Source organism: Patagioenas fasciata, chromosome 14, assembly GCF_037038585.1.
Source record: "Patagioenas fasciata isolate bPatFas1 chromosome 14, bPatFas1.hap1, whole genome shotgun sequence".
NCBI lineage: Eukaryota > Metazoa > Chordata > Aves > Columbiformes > Columbidae > Patagioenas > Patagioenas fasciata.
In genome coordinates this window covers 5,033,014-5,046,006 of record NC_092533.1, presented here as the reverse complement: position 1 = coordinate 5,046,006, position 12,993 = coordinate 5,033,014, and the positions used below count along the sequence as shown (strand labels likewise).

General features: G+C 46.7%; 2 protein-coding genes across 4 annotated transcripts in view; one reads left to right on the top strand and one right to left on the bottom strand.

The window, feature by feature from the left end:
- Window positions 1-366: 366 nt before the first annotated feature.
- Window positions 367-10,317, top strand: NIPAL4 (NIPA like domain containing 4). 3 transcript variants are annotated; one of them, XM_071814689.1, is made up of 8 exons: window positions 367-509; window positions 2,245-2,493; window positions 5,178-5,234; window positions 6,245-6,335; window positions 7,427-7,587; window positions 7,688-8,271; window positions 8,710-8,752; window positions 10,137-10,317. In XM_071814689.1, the coding sequence occupies exons 1-7, from the start codon at window positions 473-475 to the stop codon at window positions 8,719-8,721; spliced, it is 1,191 nt and encodes a 396-aa protein (XP_071670790.1). In that variant the 5' UTR covers window positions 367-472; the 3' UTR covers window positions 8,722-8,752; window positions 10,137-10,317. The 3 variants fall into 3 exon arrangements, with proteins under 3 accessions (XP_071670790.1, XP_071670789.1, XP_065705275.1); XM_071814688.1 differs by lacking the exon at window positions 10,137-10,317 and having other exon boundaries at window positions 8,710-9,784; XM_065849203.2 differs by lacking the exons at window positions 8,710-8,752; window positions 10,137-10,317 and having other exon boundaries at window positions 7,688-8,702.
- ADAM19 (ADAM metallopeptidase domain 19) overlaps window positions 10,289-12,993 on the bottom strand; it is a 34,699-nt gene continuing 31,994 nt past the window's right edge. The window contains exon 23 of the mRNA XM_065849171.2: window positions 10,289-12,743. Coding sequence (XP_065705243.1) covers window positions 12,669-12,743 — 75 coding nt within the window. The 3' untranslated portion in view covers window positions 10,289-12,668. The remainder of the gene's footprint in view (window positions 12,744-12,993) is intronic.

Here is a 12,993-nt window from a genome sequence, read left to right as displayed (position 1 = left end):
TGCATGAAGTCCACAGCTTTGCAGCATGCACAACCTACGCAGCACACACCTGCAGCTCGGCCACCGCAGCCAGGCTCACACGCCACCTCACCTGGAGTGCAGCCACCTGCTTCAACACCTTGTCCCCTTCCCTCCTGCTCCCAACCACTGCAACAAGAAAACCCACTCCAGAGCAAACGTATCTGTCTGGGTTGAGGCAGCCGAGTCTGGATTTGTGCAAGGGCTGCTGAACCCACCTGCTGCTGCTACCATACCCTCCTCTCCCGCTCCAGTCCCGAGCCCCAGGGGACAGGGCAGCAGTGGGGCTGCTGGGGCTTGCACAGGTATCTGCTGCCGCTGCACCGAGCGCAGCCCCGTCCCGGAGGAGGAGCCGGCCGGGCAGGTGAGCTGGCAGCCCGGCCCAGCCCTGCCCAGTCCCGCCGGTTCAGCCCTCAGCGCCGGGATGCCCTGAGCCGGCCGGAGGACGAAGGAGATGGAGCCGCTGGGTGCGAACAGCAGCTGCAGCAACGGTGGGTGCAGCCCGGGCCGGCAGCGCGGGGAGCGGGACAAGCGCGGGGAGCGGGACAAGCGCGGGGAGCGGGACAAGCGCGGGGAGCGGGACAAGCGCGGGGAGCGGGACAAGCGCGGGGAGCGGGACAAGCGCGGGGAGCGGGACAAGCGCGGGGAGCGGGACAAGCGCGGGGAGCGGGTCTCGAGGAGGGGGCTGAGGCCGCTGCACCCCCGGCCTTCTACCCCCACCCAGCTTTGGGGCTGCTCCCTGACGCCGCTCTGCTTTTCTGGGCTTCAGGTTTGTTATTGTTGGGGTTTTTTGTTTGTTTTTCGATAGGAGTGGGAAAACTCACTTTATCCGCAAGGCACACAGCCCGCTCTGCCGGCAGCAAGCTCCGTGCTCTGCCAGCCTTACAGCTCTTACAGAGAAGCTAGTTGGTTTTTTTCCTTCCTTTAAAGATTACCTAAGCTGGTCTGTGATCACCCCATCCCGGTGCTTTACAACTGTGCCCCACAGCACATTGCAGAGACTTTTACCTAGCTGAAGAGGCAAGGTGTCCCTCCGTTCCCCAGGATATATTTCCACAAGAAAAGAAAGCTATTAGGGAACCTTTGGAAACTCATCTTAGAAAGTCACTGGATTTTTTTCCATTAGAAAAAATTCAGATCCAAATCCTCAACTACATGTGCCAGGGAGAGGGGTGCAGCTGCAAAAGATCTAAGCCAGCTTCTTGGTTTAAAAAAGAGGTGAGACCCATGCTCAGGGGGCAGTTTAACCATTGCATACCCCTGCTTGTAGAGACAAATGCTTGCTCCATACTGTCTACATGAGTTCAGGCAAAAAATTCAAATCTTTTACTACAAAGGGACTTTTGTGCCACTCCACTTGGGTGTTCTGCTCCCCATGGTCACAGTCACGCTGTCCTTATTACACTCAGAGTGAAAACTATGATAGAAAGAAGTGCTGGGTGTGGTAGGAGTGTGAGGGTAGGAAGAAACTCAGCGATTTTCCCACCCACACACAGTAACACACCTTGGTTAGAGGCACAAAGGACTTAGTGCTTTTGATATTAACAGTGGAAAACCATACCTGTTTTCAGTCCTTCTACACTGGCAGGACTTGATATGATTTACAAGCACTTGGGCACTCTGCAAATAGGTAGAATAAAACCATTAGGCAGTAGAGGCAACACAGAGGTGAAACTTTGGTCAAGGATGAGCCTGTTGTTGTCATATGAGCAATCCCATGACACTGCTCAGTACACAGAGCCAGGACAGAAGCACTGTTACAAAGTACTGGCATCACTCCACATTAGACCCAAAGCAATAAGCTGCAGACAAACTGGCAGATGCAAGGATCAGCTGGCTGGAAAACACCAAAGCCTTTGAATCAATGAGGCTGAGTATTGATAAGGCATAGTTCAAACTCATAACACTGAAGTTCGGTAGAGAGACTCTGATGGGGATGTTTGGAAATTCAAATTAAATTACTACAGTGGTCCTTGTGGCCATCCAGTTCAGAGTGTGGACCAGCAGACACAGAGTCAATGAGCTGCTTGAACTGCACACCATAAAATCCCTTGCCATTTCCATATCCAAGTAAAGACATGTCCTGAATTTTTGAGAGCTGATGGGTATGTGCTGTTAGGGTGACAGCACAGGTGGCTGTTCAGAGGGACATCTGGATCAGTCCAAAGAGCAGAGTTGATAGCCACATCAGTAATTTGCTGTTTTATCTCCGTGGTGGTCTCACAGGGTCTCTTGTCACCCTTTCCTGCCTTTCCCATCGGGTTGTGTGCCAAGTGATCGGCAATGCTGAGCCAGATGACGCTGTCCAGGACAATGGGACTTCAGATAACTTCTGGGTAACTTGTCTGGAAAGCAGTTATGGATTCTACATTGGCCTTGGCTTGGCTGTCTTCTCCAGCTTCCTCATTGGAAGCAGCGTCATCCTCAAGAAGAAGGGGCTGCTACGGCTGGTGGAGAAGGGAGCCACCAGGGCAGGTAAGGCTTTCATGGGGGGCAGGAGGGAGGAGGTCCCCATGTTCCCAGAAACACATGGATCAGCCAAACTCCAGCATTTGTATGGCAAGGGAATACCTCTGGGTACAAGTCAGCCTTCCATCAGCAATGTAAGATAAACCTTTTCTGCATGTATGTTCGTGTGTGAGACTCAGAAAACAGTGCTGTGCTGGAGCAGAGGAACTAATTTACAGAGCCCTACACTGGAAGGCCCAGCTAAAACCAGCATTCCCCTGCCTTGCACCACAAATAGCAACTCACACGTGCAGCGTTATCAGATGTGCACCCACCAAGAGAACAATACATGCCCATCACAGCTTTCACATGGGAAAGTGTGAGGCCAGGAGTAAACAGAGTGTTAAAAGCTTTTTGAAACGTGCCCCTTTGCACAAAGGTGCAAGTCATCCCCATGCCGCAGACTGAAGCAGAACAGCACAGCCCCACTCTTGCTCTTATTGACTCACTAGGCATTTTTGCCACCAAGTCACTGAGACAAGGATGTGGCCCCATGCACTTTAATTGCACTAGCAAGAGCCATTTGTTAATGCAAGACTGTATGCCAGTTGTCTGTGTGAACTCTGCTTGTGGTTTTCAGAAAGGATACTACTAAGGTGTGTTGCTCAACAATGTGTAGATAACTTTCCTCTAGCTCTTAGGGCGAGGTGCGTGTTTATGTGCACTCATATTTGCATGGGAAATGGTGGAGGAGCACTGCCTACAGTGGGATTGCACTGTGGAATTGGGTGCATCCCATCAGCATCACAGACATGCACTGAAGCAGCAGTGCAAGTCCTATCTGGCAGCTGACCTACTTGCATAACTACAGAACAAAATAATGATAATTAAAATACTACTGCTTCCCAGTTCTGGCCTAGGAACAATTCTTAAATCATTTTACAAAGGAAGTCAGTGTCACTGTTCCTATTTTAATGCCCCTGTGTAGGGACACAGAGGAATGGAACAAAGTGACTGTCCAGAGTCAATGAGCAAAGCTGCCAACAGCACCTGGGCCACAGCTCAGTCTTGAGTCCATCCCCTGCCATTAGGTTGGCTGCATGCAGCTGCTGAATTCACATGGATTTGCTTTTCGGCCTTATATTTTCACAATGAAATATCAGTATTGTTTCAATTGTAGAAGAGGTCTCTCCTCCTTCCCTCCACAAGCTCCTCTTACAACAGAGCCAAGCAAGCAAAGCAAGAGCAAACCCCTCCCTATTTTTCAGGGTCTTTAACCAGGAATTAGTGATCAATGACAGAAAACTGCAGCTGACAGAGAGTTCTTGAGAGAAAAAAAAAGCAAAACCAACAAAACAACCAACAAACAACACCCCCACCTAGCAGTTTCATAGGAATACCGAAGCATAACATTTGAACTTAGCATTTGTATATTTTAAGAAACAGAAGATGTTGAATTCAAGCAAATTCCTGTCCACCTTCTCATTTCCCCTTTCCCTCTCTCACTCTTTAATCTCTCAGTCCACACATTTCACCCCAGCTATCTGAGCTTGTCACTTTTCTCCAAGGCAGGCCAAACGCTGCTGTCACCGACAGCTCTGGTCACGTCACACTTGCCGAAAACACAGGCTCTCTCTGACCCAGTAAAACCAGGGTGCACAATGTCAGCAGACTCAAGCTCCTTATATCTAACAGCTTATGTGTTAAAACAAGAGCTGGATTAGTTCCCAACACAGTATGTCCATTCTTCCTCATTTATATGCACATTTCTTTCATTGTGTTGTTCCAATGCCACAAATCACTTTTCACCAGAAACACTCAGTCACAAAACACTCCACATCAAAGTAACATCAGGATTTCTGGCAGTTCAGGCTGAGGCCTTATGAGACAACTACTATATGACACAAAGCAACATACAAAACCAGCAGATAGCAGGGACATGATGCAGGGAGCCTTCACCACAACTGTATAGCAACACAAACTATGGCAGCACATGCCAGCCCAGAGCAACTGTCCAGTTTTAGCCCCCTTCATCCTTCATAGCTATAACCCCCACTTGAACTGTGTTTGGAAAAACTCATTGCCTTACCTTAGTGCCCACATGCGAGACTCCCTAACAATCCAATGCAATGCGAGGTGGAGTGCAGGTTCCCCATGGGCAGGATGCAGGTGGCAGCATTCCAGGGAGCAGCTGTGGGTGGGGGGCACCCAGCACAGAGCATCATCCCTCTGCTCCAGGAGTGCTCCATAGTGAACAGGCAAGTGGAACATACAAGACAAAACATGATGGGTCCATGGGAGCTCAAGCTGGGGTGTTTATTGCTGGGTTTAGAGGCTGATGCACCCTGATGAACCAGCAGGGATAACCACAGCTCCCAGGGCTGAGCAGCAGCCCCAAGGTCCATGCTGCACCTGGGCAAGCTGCACCCCAGGATGATAACCTCTGTGGGTGCCATTCCCATTGCTACCCAGGATTAAACAACTGCTTTTATTGTATTTGTATTGTCCAGCCCTGAGTTCCAGCTTCTGCTAATGCCTTGACTCAATTTCCACATAGGATAGCATGTCTGCATATTCTGTCTTTCCAGGATGTATTCTTTGTCACATTCTTCCCCTTGCAGTTTACCCCTCTCCAAAGGGACACTTCTCATCTCTTACTCTGAAGAGCATGGTTGTTAACTCCTGCATTCCTCTGTCCTTTGCTTCCCCAGGAGATGGAGGCCACGGCTACTTAAAGGACTGGCTCTGGTGGGCTGGCTTGTTAACCAGTAAGTAGAAGCTGTTTCCCTGGGTTTGAAGTTTATCCAGGGTCTGTCCTTGTGAATCAGGTGTAAAACAAGCCCAGCATGTGGTGGCTTAAATCCTTTTTTATGGTGAGCAGGGGTACCTCAAGGAGAGTGGAGGCAGCGAGCCACACAGAATCTCCTTCACCATCCTCCTGCAGAGCTGGTAGGACTTGCTAGTTCAGTTTTACCCAATGAAGTGCATAAAAAGCCAGGTTTCAATAAGGCAGCTGGCTGTTCTGTGCACTAGGCACAGTGCAAATGGCCTCCCATGCATGCCTGGAAGCTCCAGGAAAGGTTACTGCTGCAGCACAAGGAAGATAGCAAGGAGATTTTGGTAGCAGATCCTTTCTTGAGCAAAACTTGCTTTACCTTCGAGCAAGCTTTAAATCTTCCTTGTCATCTTCTCCAATTAGAGTCACAGCCAGGCAAAGAGCAGCAGAGGGTTTTTCAGAGCAGTCTTTTCTGGCTCTTACTGCTGCAGCAGCTCAAGGTGCCCCCTGCTTGCTCTGCCCTTGCAGCTCCTGCTGTACAACCACCATCATACAACCCCTAAGCAAGCACACAATACTCACTGCTCAGGGGACAGGAAAAGCTCAGCCAGAAGGTGACACCACAATCCCAAGGAGACACTTGTGTAGGTGAGGAGCAGCCTCCCAGAAGCTCCCACAACTGCCCACCCCCTTGCTAATGACCCAGACGAGCTGCAACTGCTGTGGGGGCTTAATGAGTAGATATGGACCAGCTGTGGCACAGCTGAGTCCTGGCACCCACAGCCATTCTCTCTGGGGGTGAAGGCTCCAGGGGTGTTTCTCTGCTTACGTTAATTTGTACAAGAGAGATTTTCACCTGCTATCTAGCTCTGTCCAGGAGCAGCATGAAACCCCCATAATAAAACCCACTCTCTGGCATCTTATTACTTTGCAAGCCCACAAGAGAAAACAGAAGTAGTAAACTGTAACTCACTGGTATTTGTTTTTCTTGTGTTTGTTTAGTGGGTGGAGGAGAAGCTGCTAACTTTGCCGCCTATGCCTTTGCTCCTGCAACTATTGTCACGCCTCTGGGGGCTCTGAGTGTGCTCATAAGGTGATTTATGTGTCTGTAATTTGCAATTTGCCTTTTTTTACTTGTCTGTTTGTCTTGTAAGATAGAAAGACTTGAAGGGATGCTGATATTATTTATTCTGCTGGAAGGAAGAAAATATCTCAGTGTTTTCTAAAAAACATGTTAACAGTTGTTGTCCTTTGAGGGGATCATCTGGAAACTGCTGATTTAAGTAGCATGCCCTTCTGGAAATGCTGGATGTGGAGAGCACCTGCATACACTTCCGGTTAAATGACGGAAAATATCAGTGTTGCTTCCATCCTTATTCAAGGTTGGGTGGTATTGTTTTGGTTTGGTTTTGTAGTGAACAGTACTAAAGATCAAAAAGGTCAAGAATATCAGGCTTGTTTTTAAATTGTCTTTTGTTTGCTTTTTTTTTTTTTCTAGGCTTTTAGGGTGTTCTGATGTTGTGGGTTTATATTTCTGTCTGTTGCCAAAGGGTTGAAATTCTGCTTTATTTTTTATATATATTTTTAACAAGGAAATTTATACCAAAATATGTGGCTCCAGGTACTGAAAATTTTATAGGAGTGTTAGTGTGAAATGCGTAAGTAAACTGAGTGTTAGGACTGCTCTGGTGTCTTGCCCAAAATTTTTATGGAAAATTAGATATTTTTGCAGATATATCTATAGCCCCAGTGCTTTCAGAGTTTCTCTGGGGCTCAATAGTTCTGATGATTTAACATTAACATAACTCTTTTGTTGTTAGGCTGGGTTTTTTTCTCTCTGTTATGCTGGTCCTTGAAGTAGTTTCCTTGGGCACTATAGGGTTCATAGTGTTCACTGGGTGATGAGTGAATCTGGAGACCCTGATAATATTTCTGAGGATGCGCTAACATATTCAGGATTTTTTTACTTTGCTAATACATGAGCTGTGATCTATAGATCACACCTGCATCTCTGCAGGTTCAGCTGTCAGTAGATGCAATGTGATTACGCATTAACACATTAGATTCCAACAAACCTACTCCGAACTTGTGTCCTTCTATCACATGAAGGCATTCTTTACCTTGTTTTAGCTGCTGTTCCTTCTTCAAAGCACCAACTGATGGTGTTTTTTCTGTCCCATGCAGCGCCATCCTGTCTTCATATTTGCTTGGAGAACGGCTCAACCTGCTGGGAAAGCTGGGCTGCATGCTGAGCCTGGTGGGCAGCACGGTGATGGTGATACACGCCCCAGAGGACGAGGAGGTCACCACCCTGGATGAGATGTTGTCTAAGCTGAAAGAGCCAGGTACACAGGTCGTGTTTTCCCTCCTGGGGCTGGGCTGTGTGTACCGTTCTGTTCCCTGTGCCTGCTGCTCAGTTTTAAGTTATTTCTCTCTCTCTTTCAGGTTTCCTCGCTTATGCCGCAATCCTCTTGGCTCTTTGCTTCCTCTCGATCTTCTACCTCGCACCCAACTATGGCCAGAGGAACATCCTCGTCTACCTCACCATCTGCTCCGTTATTGGTGCCTTCTCTGTGTCGTCGGTGAAGGGCTTGGGTATTGCCATCAAGGGCTTCTTTGCTGGACAGCCTGTGCTGCAGCACCCATTGACATGGATCCTGGTCATCACGCTGGTGGCATCCATCACTACACAAATTAACTACCTCAATAAATCTCTAGACATTTTCAACACCTCTTTGGTGTTTCCCATCTACTATGTGCTGTTCACCACCATCGTCATCACAACGTCCATCATTCTCTTTAAGGAGTGGGTCACCATGACTGTAGTGGACATAATTGGGACAGTTTGTGGCTTCCTCACCATCATTTTGGGGGTGTTTTTACTCCACGCCTTCAAAGATATGGACGTCAGTTTAGGAAATCTACCACAAGTCCTCCAGAATGAACAGCAAGGACCAGTCACCCGAGACGACAAGAACATCCTGATAGAGGTGGACAACTCCAGTATCGCCCCAGAGGATAAACCCAAAGTATTCACAATCTACACCTAGTGCATTCTATTTGAGGGTTTGGAGGGTGGAGGAATGGGTTGGTGTCAATATTCCAGATGCTCCTGAGCAATTTTTAAAGGGAAAAGCAGAAAATCAACAGTATTTTATCCAGAGCTTGGTAGAGTCAAGCCAAATCTTTCCCTGGGCTTTTGGATTGGATCTTTATCATGGTGTGGCAGCAAGGGGTATGTTTAATCCTCACTGGGCTTTAATACATGCAGCCACTGAAAACGAGAACCCTCTCAAAATACGGTAGACCTGTGACAGAGCTCTTCTCTGAGGCCTCTTCCCACCTCTTATTCTTGGCAGGGCTAATGTTTCCTCTTGCATTCCTTCTCTGAGGTGACCATTAACGTGTTTATTTCCAGGCCTTGATTGAGTAATTGATTGGTGGTTTTTGTCTTTTTTTCTTTCCAGACACTTGCGTGAACTCTAAAACACACACAAGTACCAAACAGAGGTGAGAGCCAAGGACTGAATGGGGCACGCCTGCTATTCAGACTCCGCTCATCCATGTTTAATTACTTGTTCTGCAAATATAGGACAAGAATATTGATGAATATGGGCAAAACATGGCAAATTTTGGAACAGGTGCTCACTTAGGCTCAGTGGCAGAACCCAAGCATGAAGTGTTTTTACAGGACTGTGGCAGAGAATTATTTTTCAGCTTTTGGTTTTTGCTTTGTTGTTTTGTTTGTTTGGGGTTGTTTTTCCTTAGCAGCTGTGGTGCCCAAGCCATGGTGATGTGGTTGGTGAAGCCACTGGGTCTGACCTAGGTGTCCCCTGAGCAAGCAGCAGCCCTGGCTCAGGCTGGGGAGCTCTGGCAGTGTAAACCCCATGTCAGAAGAAACACCACCACTGTCTTCAACACTTTTTGTGGTCTGTGAAAATCTTTTCAGCCTGAAAGAGTGAGTGGCTGTAAATTTTAAGGTTGGTTTGTGGGGCTTTTTTAACAATCGTCTAGACCTTGGAGAGCTTCCCAACTATTTGAGCCCCATGACCTCTCCTGCCATCGTTTAAGCCCCAAAGCTTTTTTGTTGTCATTTAGAGGGAGTTGTGAGCTGCATGTGATGCTCTGCAGAGCTGTAGGGATGCAGTTTAACCCAGAACAGTCCTGCTCATCCCCTTCCATCTCTCAATATAGTATGGGTGCTACCTGGACTCTTTGCTCGCAGCTCACCTTCAAAACCCCTTTGGATTTGTGTCAGTGGTGAGAACGAATGGATGGGAGGTGTGATATTTTGGGCTGGAAGGTGAAAAAGGAAGGTGTTGCAGCAGCTAAAACTTTCTCCCATCTTGCCACTGGGTCTTACAGCACAGGGGAACTGGAGCCTGTTTGCTCACAGCAAATCCCAAACAGGGTGCAGCGAAGCCTGAGCTGGCTTTGCCAGGCTGGCTCAGACTGGAGGCAGCTCTGGCTGGGTTAGCCCTGGACCAGGGCACACACTGATGCTATCTGAGATGCTGAACCAGTTATACCTGGATCTAAGCGTAAGCAATTTGGGGTTGGGCGGGAGAGGAAAATGCAATCTCTTATCTTAATAACATTTCAGGGTTGTTTTGGGATTTTTTTGGGGGGAATATGGAAAGGGAAATAAAGGCTTTTTCTAAAAAAAAAACCGAAACAAAACCAAACCAAACCTTGCAGGTGTATCGAATGATTTCTCTACCCTTGCAGGTGCAGCACTAAAGGCTAAACAGGCTGAGTGCAGCAGAAAGAGAATTTGGGGCAGCGAGTAAAACAGCAGCGCCCTCCTTTGGTAGCAGAAAATAATCCAAGTAATTTGCTCCAGTTACATTTTTGGCATCCTAATCGGTGTAATGTTTTATGCATTTTCTTTTAGAAAAGGATGTAAACAGGACTCATCTTTCCTCACTGCCTAGAACTGCATTTCATAAAGGCCATTTCTTCAGCTATCCTGCCAGCTCTGGACAAACACACATATATAAAATGAAGATTTTAATCAAGGTAACAAAACAGCACACAGTGACAGAATAATTTTTAATGACAACTGATAAATTTATTAAAACTAAGCAAAAGGCACAATGAATTGCATTATTCAAGTATTTGCATAGGTGCACAGAGAGCATTATTGTAAACCATTAATATGTGGACACAGGAGAAAGTGAGATGTATTTTGGTATGTGTTCTCCCAAGTAACATTATCTTCAAAAAAACACAAGTTTTTACCATCTTTTACTCCTCCTGCAGTTCCCCTATTCTTATTCACTCAATTTGTACGCATATAAGAAATTTAAAGAACTTAAAACTACCTTATGATATTCCAGCAATAGAGTTTGTCATTAGAGCCCAGGCAGTCCCAGTTGTTTTCCGAGCTTTTTGTGTATGGGGAAGCTTTCTAAAAGCTTGATCCCATGTTCACATGAAATGCAGTGAAAATATCCCTAGGGATTTTTGGTGGCAGTTTGATAAAGACCAGGGGCTGTAGCAGAAGTTTGCTGCTGTCTTCAGCGAGGGCTTAGATACAAGATCAAGTTCTTGTGGTTGAATGCGCACTATGTGTATGTACAGTATGTGCCCAGCTCACTGCTCCACCTGTGAGCAGTAAAATATGCCATTACCCCAAGAAACAACAGATCGGGGGGTTGTTTGAATATACATTATTTATATGGAATATAATTCAACTATAGAAAAAGACATAGAAAGATTAGAAAGCTGATGTCTTTCACTTTGCATCTCTTATTTCAGAGAGAAGTGTTTTAGGGTTGGTTTGATTTCCAGGCACATAGAAGGTAAGAAAAGGCCCCAACTGATCAAGATAAGGAATAATCAACCAGAAATTCAAGACACACCCTGTGTACTGTTTCCTTGTGGAGAAAGAGGTAGTAAAGTTGCAAAAACTGGAGTGGCTTATATCATCCTACATATACACTACTACATATCACTGCAAATTTAATGAGCACTTAGGGTTTATCTAGTTGTTGTTGTTGTTTTTCAATCAGTAGAGCTTAGGGAAAGAGGACTATCAGACAAGACTTTTTCTTTATGCCAATAATATAGTTTCTCACACATGCAGCAGCAATCACCCTTAGGATTTGTCCGTAATAAATCAGACACAACAGAGTTGTTGTAACCGTAGCTCCAGAATTCCCTGTGTTCTCTTAGGAAATCGTTTCAATTCAAGGGAAAAACAACAACAACAAATTGGCGTAACAGAAGGTTGTCGTCTAAAATCCTGAGAAAAAATGTACAAAAGCCCAAACCATTATGAGAAAAAAAAAATCATAAGGGAAGGTCCTTGGGGTCAGAACCATCAGCTGCTTAAAGTGCACACAGACAGCTCTTTCCATCCATGTCATGGAGGAAGAACTCTTGAGTAAATGAGCTGCCGTACAAAAGCACCATGTATCACATGAATATTTCCGCTGCTTTACCACCCAGGCAATTTTCAGGTGGGTTTCTCACTGGTATGGGGAGCAGACAGCCCATGCTGGATTACTGCTCAGCACAGACCAAAGCCTGAAGAGACAACTACAAAAGTATCTACTGATTATGCACAGTACCGTATGCTGGAGAAGAGGTTTCAGCACTGACTTTGGCTGAGGTTCCTTCTGGCCAGTGCTCTGCATCTCGGCCAGAGAATTTTCCTGTCGTACCTTGACTGTGTCCCAATGACACGGATGAGAGAGCGCAGGCCATGCTGGGGATGCTGTTGGGTCTTACAGCACTGAGGCAAGACAAGCGAGTGCTGGAGGACAGACAGGTTGGAATGCTCCTGCTGAAGATGGTTACATGGGGAAAATAATCCCCGCTATTAAAGCTAATAAAAATCTACAGTGACCCACAAATTATTTTAACCAGGAATATTTCCATGGTTTGCTCCCTGTCATGGCCTCAATTGCCACCCACTGTAAACTCAGAATAAGCTGAAGAATATCAAAGGCTGCCTTCTGCTCTCCCAAGAGGCAGTGGTTTCTGTATAGCACCAATGTATGCAGCTGCGTGGATGGGCTGAGGAAGCCAACAGGGCTGGGTCTTACATGAAAGCCCATCAGGGCCAGCACTTGCACTCACAGTTTGTTCTCCCTGGTAACACTTAAATAACTGATTAAAAACACATGAAACCCTCATCACCCCATCCTTGCATTGGATATTGCACAACAATATTTAAATACCGTATAAACAAGTCATCCCTATATGGAAAAGGCTATCAGCAGAGAGGATTGAGTTCAGCTTGGCATGTACCGGTGCGCTTCCTGGGGACACTCCTGCCAAACCTGATGGCAGCTTGTTGAGTCACGTAAGAAACAGGTGAGGGTAGAAGAAAGGAACCAAGACACTGTGGCTGTTTTTCGGGATGATGAAGTCCACCCAGTTCCACGGAAAGGTCAGAACCAGCTGGGAACTGACTGCTTCAGGAGTGTCCACGGGAGCCCAGCTGTCCCACTTTCAAGATATTTGCTGCTCCAGTTGTCCCGGCACCAGCATTCTGGGTGAGATGGAAAATGGAGAAAAGAGAGAAGGGTGAGCACTGATGAAAGAGCAAATACTTCCCACTCCCTCTCCCAGAGCTGGTGTTACAGTGGGCCAGGAAGCCTGTCTCCCTTCACATGCATTCACACCCCAGCACAGGAAACTCTCACATCAGTAGCACAATGAAGTTCATGCGTTTTTTTCCATCTTTTACAGGTGGCCTCAAGTGTGTTGTTGGCTGGAGGCAGCACCTGTGGTGTGTGGAG

What these genes read in the sequence shown, in the direction of transcription:
- NIPAL4 (XM_065849203.2), top strand. Translation starts at nt 473, where the DNA reads ATGGAGCCGCTGGGTGCGAACAGCAGCTGCAGCAACG. An exon ending in GAACAGCAGCTGCAGCAACG is followed by an intron (nt 510 to 2,244) that starts GTGGGTGCAGCC and finishes GTGGTCTCACAG; the next exon opens with GGTCTCTTGTCACCCTTTCC. An exon ending in GCTCTGAGTGTGCTCATAAG is followed by an intron (nt 6,336 to 7,426) that starts GTGATTTATGTG and finishes TGTCCCATGCAG; the next exon opens with CGCCATCCTGTCTTCATATT.